This window comes from Bos javanicus, chromosome 12 (assembly GCF_032452875.1).
Source record: "Bos javanicus breed banteng chromosome 12, ARS-OSU_banteng_1.0, whole genome shotgun sequence".
In the NCBI taxonomy this organism is placed as follows: Eukaryota; Metazoa; Chordata; class Mammalia; order Artiodactyla; family Bovidae; genus Bos; species Bos javanicus.
In genome coordinates, this window is record NC_083879.1 from 29,021,040 (window position 1) to 29,033,910 (window position 12,871).

A 12,871-nucleotide genomic window follows, 5' to 3' on the forward strand; every position below is an offset into this window, starting at 1 on the left:
GCAAGACTAAAATGTCTCATTTTCTTGTTTGCTAGTGATTGTATTCAATCAAGTAAAACAGAAAAAGGACAGGTTGTCGTGGAAGAAAAGATGAGGTCAGGCCTCAGGGTCACCATTAAGTCAAGAAGGAGGGGGACCAAAGACCCAGAGTGGCCCAACAGGGGGTGAGCTTCTCTACAGACTCACCAAGGAAGCCATGATTCTCATTGGAAAAAAGTAGATCAATACAGAGGTAGGGGACTGTTGCTGCTATTGTTCAGCTGCTGAGTCGTGTCTGACTCTGCAACCCCATGGACTGCAGTTCGCCAGGCTTCCCTGTCCTTCACCATCTCCCAGAGTTTGCTCAAACTTCTGTTCGTGGAATTGGTGATGTGAGGTGCAAACTATTATGCACAAGATAAGCTACAAGGATATACTGTATAACCCAGAGAATATAGCTAATATTTTATAATAAGTACAAATGAAGTATATAACCTTTAAAAATTATGAGTCAGTATACTGTACACCCGCAACATACACTATTGTACATCAATTATACGTCAACTAAAAACAGAAAAATAGACGATTAATTCTAGGGCGCTGACACAGTACATGTAATACTAAGGTTAAGTCCATGTTGTCTTTCAACTGCAAGGCCTCACTTTGGGGGAAGATTTGTTAGAAATGTGGTTTTCAAAAACTTAAAAGTTGAAAAGCAGGTTTTTTATTTTTTAAAGGAAAACTGCAATTTATCAAATTCTCATTGTTGCTCTAACCTGTAAATTTTAAACTAACTGCTTATAATCTGCCAAAGTCATAGGCAAGCTACTCAGCTAGAGCAACTTTTCCAGTCTTAAGATTCTTTAAAGCTGTCACAGGGCTTTCTACCTAGCTGCAAGCATTATGTAAAGGTCAACAGTATAATAAACCAAACAATGTTTCAGACAGATTTTCTAATAGAACCCTGCATCCTTATGAACTTTATTTCAGTATGGCTTAATCGAAACATAGTATCTACTAAAACCTTGGAGAGTATCCTTGGGCTGTAGCCTCCAGAACGCCAGCCATCTCCATAAACACTTTATCTCGCTATGCAGAAAGAAACGCCTGTCTCCAGATGAAGAATGCCAGCCCCTCAGATTGGAGACAACCCTGTTCAAACTCCCTGAGTTAGACACACAGTCACTTTGCTGTAAAAATAACGACAGGAAGAACCCAATAGGCTGTATAATGCCACATCTTTATCTTATTCAGGATACTGAAGAGCTGGTTAGCTCAAGAAACTGACCAAGCTTGGGAAGTCAGAGACGGGTCTCCACTTATCAGTCAAGTTCAAAAACCTACAGCTCACCCTCCTTCCGTCTGGCTTTAACGGAGCGGGAGAAATAACTGACAAATATCACGATGTTGACATAAACCTCTTTTTTTTCAGTGGCAGCATTCAAAACCCTTCACACAAAACAGCTACAGACAGAGTCAGGTTTGTTCCTTCTAAGTAAGGAAGTGAGGGAAGGCGATGATCAAGGTCACACACAGAAAAATAACAGAAAAACAGGGAAGGAAAACCTAATCTTGTATTTGCACAATTGAAGCATCTTATTGATTTGACAGTTACATAATATATCATTTTCCTGATTTGCCAATTCCTTCCTACATAAATATGGCATTCAAATGGAATTGTACTCAAGTATTACCCTAGTTAATCTAATACCCTCTCCTTTTCACGTTGCCAAAATACATATTTACCTGTTTAAATCCTAACTCAAAGAAGTCAGCCTAGTGTTTCTTAAACTTAGGACAAAAAAAATTGAACAGAGATTTAATTGTATATTCTAGAGTGTTGTGCTTGTGGCATTAGCTGAGAAATCCTAGAAATTTCAAAGCTGTCTTCACTGCTCAACCACTGTGCACTTTTCAACTGAGAACAGCAGAGGCAGTTAGAGTCGTATATCAAATTAGAGTTGATAAAAGCACTTAATGTAGATTTGAATGCCTTCTTGAAAAAGATTTCAGCTCTCTTAAATTGACATGACAACAAGTTCTTACAGCAGCATAAAAAGTATTAGCTGAAATGTTACGGCTTTGGCTTAAATTTCCATCTGTAGCTCATCAAATGACTAAAACAGTAGAAAGGAATTAAACCAAAATCAGACTCATTACAGAGTCTGATATGCTGGCAGAATATAAACTTTCACTACTTAGCATCTGGAGTTTTGGATGACTAACACTGAAATGCTTGTGCTTGTGTTTCTGTAAAAAAGAAGAAGTGTTTGTAACAATATAGGTGAGATATATGATCATTAAACAACTTACAGAAATATACTTCACACACACACACATCCCTTCTCTCTTAAGCCCCCAAATATTCTGAAGGGCGATCCACCTCAAATGAAATATAATGGCTTTAAGTTAGTCCTATGCCAAAATTCTGATAAACATCGTAACTCCTCTTCACATTTTTCTAAGGTAAAGAATGTTTGAAACCCTTGCTCTCCCAAATACTGACATCTGGTTAAGTGTTCCAGAGTAAATAATTTACATTTCCTCCTCTCCTTCAGCCATCCTGCTAGAATGGAATATTGGAAAATGTTCTCACAGGACTTTGCCTGTAGACACCAGGCTTCCAATAGTTCTCTGACGCAGTGAAATACATCCAGAAAGTTAACGTCAACAGAGTCTTTCAAACACCTCCTCCCAAATAAAATTCTCTAGGGCACACAGTCTTTCTGAAATATCACTGGATCCTCTCCTAGTCCTGGGAACTTTTGCATTACTCGTCCTGTGTTCTGAATCTAAAAAGGAAGGAAGGGAAACTCTGAGACCTCTGATGCTGGGATCCAGGTCTGAATGATCGATGACGCTCCCAAAGCAGTGTGTCCAGTGCACAGAAGATGCTCAAGAAGAAAGAAGTAATGAACAGTGTCTGCCTTGCTTCACCGACAGTATCAAGAAGCAAAGCATTTTGGAGTAATAACCAAGAAAAGCTGATGCTAAGATAGTAAGTTTTTTGAGTGTGAATATAAAGCAGCATTGAAGAGTAAATTAAAACGTTCTAATGGAAAAGGCTATTTCTATTTCTCCTCCAAAACTGGGAGATGCATTTCAGCTCAAAGAGACAGCATTCTTTTATTCATACAGCCAACAGTTCTACAATGGAACAATATTGAAGTGAACATGATGAATGGGACCTATCAAATGAGAGAGATTAGTACAAAGAAAAAGAGATAAGGCTGTGTACTATCTTTTCCATAAACGCCACTCTCCAGGAAGTGGGTGCCTGCTAAACCTTCTGCCCTGGGGTCATCTGCAAATAGTGGGTGATACCCAAAAGGCACCATATTGTGGAATATTTGAAATGTTTAAGTGTTCAAAAGAAACTAAGAAACGCTAGGGTACAAATAAATTCAGGAATTTTTCATACAGATGTGTTTTGGATGGACTCACCTCTGTGTACCTTAGGTGATAAATGCCAAGCTATACTGCATTTCAAAAGTCCCATGCAAAGGTCAAGCCCACGGACTAAGATCATTATTTGCTCATTTGATCTGAAAACTCACAAAATATACCTACATGCTGCTATATGGGTATCTCATGCCAGAGAAGATAAACGTTGGGAAAATTAAGCCTTATTATCCCAAACCAGGAACATTCAATAAGCTAGTTTATTCCTAATCAATGCATCAAATTCTTCAAATGACGTAACGTAGTGTTTGAAGGTGCTGAGCAGACTACAAGACACTAAATAATTTAAGGTTTAGTACGAAAAAAAAACCTGCACAAAAGGTTATATTCAGGGCTGTCAATCTATGGAACAGTTCCAACACAAGTAAAATGTCATTTCTCATCAACTCAAACTTATTTCTGAAGCCAGCTCATTCGAAGTATCCCACCAGGCTCAGAAATAAAGATGTAACTAATAAGATGATCAGGACTCATGGAATCTATTCAATTCCTTGAACTGTACCCAAAAGTGAACTAGTGAGTCATGGGTATTAAACTGTTTTGAAACAGATGTCTTTTAAATAAAGGGCATATTTGCATGTTGTATCAGTTGAAACATCTAAATACTGGTAACTTTCTCAAATATCCTGGGTGGTTCCCAGATTGTAAAACTATCCAGGTCATCTCTCCTTCTTGCCTACTACCATTTGCCTTTCGGACTATTTCAGTTCTTGCTGACAACTTCTCCAAGCACCATGGAAAAGTAGGCAAAGAAGCTAAAACTGAATCATTTTGGGTGGCCAGTCTTGTGGGCAGCGGGGCTGGTTTACGGTGGCAGAGACCAGAGCTATCAGGTAAGCCAAGACACCCGAACTACAGACACATCTCCATCATCCTTGGAAATAGTCTCCCTGTTCTGAAAAAGACAATTAGGAATTTGCTACTGATTCAAAAAAAAAAAAAAAAAAACCCACAGCATAGCAGAGAAACGTCAACAAGCAAAGGACAATTCTAAAAGAAGACCATTAATACATTCTTATGTATTTGAGTTATTTAATTATGCATTTAATAACTTTTAGAAATGGGGGAAATCAACATAAAATATTCTACTAGAAGAAATGTACCCTTTTACATGCATCTTTTGTGAGTACATGTATGTGAAATGACCATAGGGTGCAGAGCTGCCTATGTATTGTATTTAATAATGAGAGTGAAGAATCGATTACACTTAAGTCTTTCAAACAGCTATGTACTAAGGAGATGATGTTCTCCATCTTGAAAGAGAAAAAGAGAGGAGGGGTGGGTGGGGAGAGGGAGAGAGCTCTTCAAAGGTACACAGGGAAGGAAGAGGCTAAGAACTGGGTAACTCGGTCAGTCAACAAGAATGAAAATACCTATAAAGCACTACATTGCCCAAAGTGTTCTTGATCCTTTGGTCACTCTGTGGGTGATTTTTAAAAAATGAGATTATCACTGGATTCGGGGAGGGGCTGATGGCACTTTACTACCATCCTAGCTTTGAGCAAATCACTTTTTCGACACTCATTTTTCTGATTTTCATCTGTAAAATATAGATAATACATGACCTTGCAGGGTTACTGGGAAGAGTAAAGATAATAAACAGAGTGGTCATATGCCCTCCTTTGCCCAGGGCAGTCCCTGTTCATGCCTAGTATCCCAGCATAATTATTAACTTTCACTCGCAAGTGTCTCAGTTCGGACAAACAATGATGTGGTTTGCCCTACATATAAATTACCAAGTATAACATCTGACACAAGGTGGGCCCTCAGGCACTGTGGCAGCTACTGCTACTCTAGATTCTAGGATTTTTCATGCATTTCAACCTAAAAAATAAACCCTTAAAAGCAAATAAAAATCTCAAATTTGCTTTTATCATAAACCCAGGATACATCAACTCTTTCTCCTTGGAGAGAGTGGGTATTGATTTGGGGTTCCACTTCTCATCAGGACCATCAACTATTTTAGCTGATGTGAAATGGGAACAGGAACCCGGGGTAACTCTCCTCTAGATGCCTGGAACAGTGCTGTGTGCTCCCCACTGTTAGAAGAGCCAGGTGGGTGCGCTTGCACTTGAGTTGTACAGCTCTACTGGACTCAGGCAACCTGGCTAACCTCTTCAGCTTTTGACGTCTTTAAACCAACTCCAGGGGCCTTCCTGGTGCTATAGTGGATAAGAATCCATGTGCCATTGCAGGAGACACGAGTTTGATCCCTGGTCCAGGAAGACCCCCACATACTGTGGAGCAACTAAGCCCATGTACCACAACTACTGAGCCTGAGCCCAGGAGCCGAAAAAACGGAAACCACATGCCCTAGAGTCCATGCTCCACAACTTGAGAAGCCACTGCAATGAGAAGGTCTGCTCTGCAACTAGAGAAAAGCCCGTGCAGCAGTGAAGATCCAGCACAGCTCCCACCTTCCTCCCCCACCCCTCAAAAAAACCCCACTCTACCAAACTAAACTAACACCTGGAGATGTCTAAGGCTTTCTCATAGCATCTTTGTGGTATTCTGTGACATCTACAGGGATCACTAAATATTGCTCTGCGGTGGATGGATGTGTTTCCAATCCTCACTTCCACGTGGCTTCTCTTCGTCCTCAGAACTGACCATATACTAACCACATTTCTGCAGCAGACAGAAACACTGTCCTTATCAGCACGACCTAACTCATATCTGAGAAATGCCACACTCAACTCCTCCACTAAAGCAAGTTTCTCTACAGCAAGATGAGTCATTTTAAATGTACAACGGTCCCTTCCAAAACGGGCCCGGGGCTTGTTCAGTTCCCTGCTACTGCTAAGTTGCTTCAGTCGTGTCCGACTCTGTGCGACCCCATAGACGGCAGCCCACCAGGCTGCCCCGTCCCTGGGATTCTCTAGGCAAGAAGACTGGAGTGGGTTGCCATTTCCTTCTCCAATGCATGAAAGTGAAAAGTCAAAGTGAAGTCGCTCAGTCGTGTCTGACCATTCGAGACCCAATGGACTGCAGCCTACCAGGCTCCTCCGTCCATGGGATTTTCCAGGCAAGAGTACTGGAGTGAGTTGCCACTGTCTTCCCTTAAATGTACAGCGGTCCCTTCCAAAACGGGCCCAGGGCTTGTTCAGTTCCCTAGACCAGTTTATTTGTCAATAAAGTCCCCGTTCCCTGAGAGCATTAACAGACATCCAGAGGTTTCTTATCTCTGTGGGGTTTGCAAGATTTGTCAGTTTTGCAGAAAGGATACAAACTGCCCTGCCTTGCAAAGATGGAGACATTGAAAGAACCCTGCAGGCCCCTTCATTCGCTCGGCTCCATGTTCACTGGATATTATGGGGTGGGGGTGAAACAAAGGAATGCTGGTTAGAAGTTTCAGATAGGTAGGCAAGCCTACATACCAGCTCTGAGCCTCCATACAAAGCAAGCCCTCCTTTCCATGAAACAACTGGGAACTACCTGCCCTAAACATTTTTCTGTAGCAAACCTGGAAGGCCAAGGTGACTTTCTGCCACTGAGAATATTCCCAGGCCATCTCCCACGCTGCTGGAAGGTATGTACTTAGGGGAGGTAGGCATATTCCAATAGTAGCTGAGGTGGAAAAGGGGGCGGGGGTAAAGTTAAAAAGGAAATCTAGAAAAACAAATGGCCCAAAGCAAGAGGTTTTAGTAAATATTGACTACTCACAGAATCCACTGAGGCTGTCAATGCTAAGGTGAAAAATGGTCTAAGTTTGATTTTAAGTGGGTTTAGAAGAGGGGGAAGCATTGGAATACATTCATATTCTTTTAATACTTATTGAGAGTCACAATGTGCCAGATATTGTGCTAAGTATTAATACTTGACATCTTAATGCCTCACTTACTGTGAGGTATTGTTGTTGCCTCCACCTTACAGATGAGCAAACTGAGGCAGAGAGTAGTTAATTGATTGTCCAAGGGATCACAAATGCAGGAGCTAGAGAAGTGGACCAAGTCTATCTGGTTCTGCAGCTTGTCTGTTCCAGGTGAGGGCACACCAGGTTAGGGGGCCAACGTGTGTACAGGCATGGACTGGACAGCAAGTTGCTGAAACACAGAGAGGGCAGCGAATTAACTATGGCTGGAGCAGGAGAATATAAACAAGGAACTCAAAGAGGGTCCTGTGTAGTGGTCACTGACACTCGGGGGCAAGAAGGGCTGAGAGGAAGTCTTTGAAAAGCTGGCAGAAGCCCCTCCAGGCTGCTCTATGCCAGGTGGACCAGGTGGAGACCACGGTGACACTCCAGGTTAAGCCGGGGAGGGCCCATGGTGGCCATGGCCATGGACAGCAAGGGGGCACACCTGTGAGAATCACTGACCAGCTGGGGAAGGCTTGGATAAGAGTGGGAAAGGAGCAAACAGGGACGGGTGTCCAGGCGGATAAGGAAAGCAGTGAAGTCTGCAAAAGACATTTTATTTCCGAACATCAAGGCCATTTTGAGTTTCCAGCTCCATTAAAATGAAAGTGCAGGCTGACAGAGAGGGCAAGCCTGTGAAGAAGGGAGTGTCAAAATGAACAGTGAAAGAAAAGCTAAGACACCTCACCAGGCAATGACTGATGTAATTGACTTGTTCACTCTTCAGGGGAGACAAGTATATACAAAATCACAACGTGCCATTTAAAAAAATTTATGAAGATGTAACTCTTAACCTGGTAAATGCTCAAGGAAGCCTCTTTCCTCTTATGACCACCTTGGAAAGCAGTCAGACGTAGTTATAGAGTTTGTTTTATTGGTTTTTAATTGTCACACTTTCATAAATAAACCCCACTGCATAATTAGAGGCCTGATTCTCCATTCTGGGTGGGGGGGCCCTCACCTCTCAAACCTGTGATGCTGCGCCAATGGGCCGCCCACCCCAAGGTGCATCTTCTCAGCCTTGGGGCCCTGAGCAGGCTGAGCTCCCTAAAGCTTCTGTTTTTCACTTTGTCTTCCACACAGACAAATTCCTTTCTCTCTCTCTTTTCTTTTTTGGCCACTGAAAGCATTTAAAGCTGAGAGCTACAGTGTTGCACCAAGCTTAAAGAAGACTCAGCCTAAGGTGCATTTCCGCTTCCTCTTTTAAGAAAGGACTGACAGTCTGACCTCCCCCCAAAGGCACACTAGAGAAATTACCAAATTCACTCTTGTGCAAGAAGGAAATTAAGATTGAGGGTGAATGCTGTGTCTTATTCACCTCTGTAGCTCCACAGCCTGGCATGTAGTAGGTCTGGAGTAAACATTTGCTGAATGAATGAAATAACTCAAATCTGTGTCCCAGAAACTCTCAAAGTAGAAATGAAGAGTCATTCTGAACCATCTCCTGATGTGAGCGCAAGGTGGGGGAGCGGAGAGTTTAGGAAGGGGGCAGAGAATATAAGCTTTGTCTAGAATAATCTGAAAATAGACAAGCGGAGAAAGGTTTTTAAAAAATCCCACTGGCCTCAGGATTGTCCCAACATAATTTTCTATCTAATGAGGCAATGACAGAAATTGACCGAAGAAAATAATCTGGTCTTAACACGCTCAAAATAATGATTCAGTATCACTGAATTTGAAACCACGGATTTCAAACTCACAGTAAGTCTTTCCAGAAATTGGAAAACTGCATAAAGAACCTTGTATGTCCAATTCTTGTCACTAATCAAAGGGGGAAATAGACAAAGGAAGATTCATCCTTATGTGTGAAGTATTAACACAAATAATGAATCCAAGATAAATGAATTATGATTGTAACAAAGGAATGTTGTTGGGGTGACAGTATTACTCCCAAATGGCTTCCCACTTATAGAAAAACAGCTTCAGACAAGCCCCTTGGTGTATACAGTGGCGCAAAATGACCTGGAAAAGATGGTTTCTATGGATAGCATAAGATGCATATCCCTGAACACCTTCCTGCCAAAGGTACTCTGTCCCTTTTTTCAAAGCAATTAAGTCACAGGTTTTCCTGCCCCTGTTTTGTTTACATACGAACAATCTTGTCCACAGGTCATTTGTGCAGGAGATAATTAATCACCAGCTCTTGGACCTGCAGGTAGGTTAATTAGCATGCATGCAATACAACATAAAATTTTTCTTGGAAAAAAAATTTTTTTTTAATTTCAAACAATTCAGGACCTGTAATACCAGCCAGTCTTTTAATCCAAAGCAAGTACAAAGGCTGATCAGTGAGATAGAGAAGACTTTGTTTTTAAACTGTTCAGAAAATGCAAGGCATCACTGATCACCTGAAGGCCTCATTTTAATTTGATTCCAGATCCATGATGCCTTAGAGGTTGTCTTTTTGAAAGATCTTCCTGTTAAAAGCTTTAAGTAGGTCAGAACCCTAACTTCAGAAGCCATAACATTCTGATATTCTAATAAATGATTTTACGGTCAGCAACTCACTTGTTTATGTTTCAGAAAAGCACATTATCTGGACTACGACGAACATCAGGATTTTTTTAAATTCAAGTATTAAGTACTATTATATTAACATTATATACTAGTATAATTCTGAACACCAACCAATGGACAAGGAAGAGACAAAATAAATCTGCAAGTGCCTCTATATTAAAAAAAGATGAGCCAGGTTTTGGACCATTAAGTACTTTTTATTTCTTTAGACAATACCCTAATAAAACAATTATGAAGTACTCTGAAGCCCTGCCACACCCCTTTGACACTTCATGAAATCATTTCGATAAAACCTGAGCACATTAAACACACACCAAGCAGGAAATGCAGCCTGGAATACCCCGTCCTGCCCTCACCAAGAGTCTGAAGGGCCATTTCACTTGAAAATTTAATCAAACCACATCTACCGTAATTCCACCACAGCCTCTGCACTTCAGGAAGGCTAGTTCAGTCTCTGACATTTTGATTTTCATAGCAGATGGAAGCGAAAAAAAAGAAAAAACTTCCTGGGCTCACAAGCCTATGCTTTTCGCTTGAGGCTTTTATTGCTCAGATCTTACGCAACACCCAGCAAACAAACAAACAAAAAAGGTTATTTTCTGTTACTCACTATTACTCCAGGATTTCAGTAAATATTTGATACTGATCTCGAAGAAGCCGGAATCCTGCTGGCTGGCCATGTCGGCGGCATACAAAGAGCCTGTTCCCGGGGCTGGACCGTGAGCCGCACGGAGCAGGTACCGGGCGTGGGAGGGATGCGCTGGTCACAGGTTCGTGATGTAAGCTGGGTCAGCGGCTGGGAGGCTGGCTCTGCGGGTCCACCTCCGGCGAGTCCTCATGAGAAGGACGCGGCGGAGCGGGAGAGGGATGCTCGGCCGCTCCTCCTCCCGGTCCAGGACTGGCTGCCTATTCGCCGGGTGCGGATCTCTAGCCCTGGGAGGCGTCTGCCAGTGCCAGCGACGCCGGCCGCCGGTCGCCCACACGCTTGGCCCGGCGGGTACGGGGCCAAGGAAGTCCCACCTGCACGGGGTGAGCGTGGGGGGGGGGGTGCCCCACGGCACCCCAGCACGCAGGGCTGGGGATGCGCCAGGAGGGATGCGCCGGGAGGGTCCCCCCGACCCCCGCCCCCACAGTCCGGGCCCCGACTCAGCCGTGGGAAAAAACTCCCAGCTCCTGCGGATCCTCGCCGGTCAGCCCCGCTCCGGGTGAGCTGCTCCCCGCCCCCCGGAGGGTGCACCGGCCGCGCTCCCCCACCCGCGTCCGTCCCCGGAATCCACACAGCTACGGCGGCCCAGTGGCACCCCTGGATCTGGTGGTGGATCTGAAAAGCGTCCTCCGTCCGCCCCTCCGCAAGAGGAGAGCTTGATAACAACAGGATGTCGGCCGGGGCTTTTCCCTCCCCTCCTTTCTGTGCTGCTCCCTCCCAGAAATGCTGACATTTTTGAGGGGTACCCACCCCCTACCAACGTGTGCATCCGAAGGGGACAGTACCAGCCACGAAAGCTCGTCGTGTACAGAACGCCAGGCTCCACAATGCATCCGGCAAGCCTGTGTATTCTAAAAATCCCCGAGCCCAATAAAGCTTATTTTTTATTTGTATTAAAAAGATAAGCAAAGGCGCTGTATTCCTGGCTACACAATGGCTTTTTTCCTCCATGAAATCTTGGTATCAGGTGTCCTGACTTCAGTTAGCGTGGTTTCATGTTGTTATTTAGCTTGGCTAGGGGATTGGAGTCAATACTTTAATCTTCACAGGCTACGTTTGTGCAGGTGGGATTTGGCTAAACATCCTATAAACCACGAATCCTACCCCCATCCCCAGTTCATTTATGATCAACATATTGCAATGGGACTGATAAACTATGCTAATAATTATTTCACAAAATAATCTGAGCGCCCCTCCCCCAACTCAAAGTCAACCCGGATTAACTGTTCATTTGACAAATGGCAGGGAGAGAGTATACCTTCTCTAAGACTGAGAATTTTAAACATTTTAACAGGAAGGAGAACCTTTAGGACTGTGTCCTGAAATGCCCCAAGACACTATCAATACAATCAGCTTTCTCTTCAAACTCCTTACACAAAAGGCAAGAACCCCACCAAGAATTCCAACCATTCATCAGTACTGTCTTAAAGTGTCCTCAGACCGACTGAGTTTTCATTTACATGCTTACCAGAGTTAATGAGCTAATTTCGTTTTATCACCTGTATTTTGAATATGTAGATTCTAGGTGAAACAGGACCCAAAGGATTTACAGAATTGGTTGTTATATTTGAGAACAAAAACTAATATCCATGCCCCCCTTTCTGGTGCCTCCCCCACTATGGACGGCAGTAATGAACAGGAAAGCTTCAGGGTGCCTTGGAGTTAATGAACACAAAGCCCCTCAAAACTCTTCAGAACTTTCTAGCTATAAGATCTAAGGCAAGCTATTAACCTCACTAAACCTTAATTTCCTCATCTGTAAAGTGGGGATTATAGTGGTACTGATCTCATTGACTTGCTGGAAGGATTAAATGACATTATGAAAGTGTTCAGCATAGTGCCTTGCATAGAGTAAACAATTAAATTTTGTTACCTTGACATTTATTATGAACTCTTAGGGACTCTAGAATCGAACTTTTAAATTTAGGTTAAATACATTTTTGGTACCATTTAAGGTCTATCACTTCTGAACACCAGTGGTAACTATTTGGGGACAGTAAGTTGGAGGCATTTAAAACAGCTACAATAACCAAACATGCTATTATATGCTGTTACTCAAGTCAGATTTTCTCTGACTTTTAAAGAGATCTTAACTGGCTTTTAGAAGTTTTCAATCCTATTATAAACATATTTTTTTAGGAGTTAAAAATACATGTGACTATCATATTAAACGTATTAATTTGTTGAGAATGCCACTCATATACAGTATTTCAAGAGGAAGCTATCATAAAATTTTAAATGCTATTTAGAAAAAAATGTTTCTAATGGCATCTAGTTTTCCCTGTGAAGAATGAATCAGCAACTAACAGCCCAGTTATTGTCCATTAGAACCAGAAATCTGGTCCGGTGTAGGC

General features: G+C 42.7%; 1 protein-coding gene across 1 annotated transcript in view; it reads right to left on the bottom strand.

Annotated features, from left to right (window-relative positions):
- Positions 1-10,504, bottom strand: part of FRY (FRY microtubule binding protein) — a 250,254-nt gene extending 239,750 nt beyond the window's left edge. The window contains exon 1 of the mRNA XM_061434828.1: positions 10,422-10,504. Coding sequence (XP_061290812.1) covers positions 10,422-10,491 — 70 coding nt within the window. The 5' untranslated portion in view covers positions 10,492-10,504. The remainder of the gene's footprint in view (positions 1-10,421) is intronic.
- Positions 10,505-12,871: the final 2,367 nt, after the last annotated feature.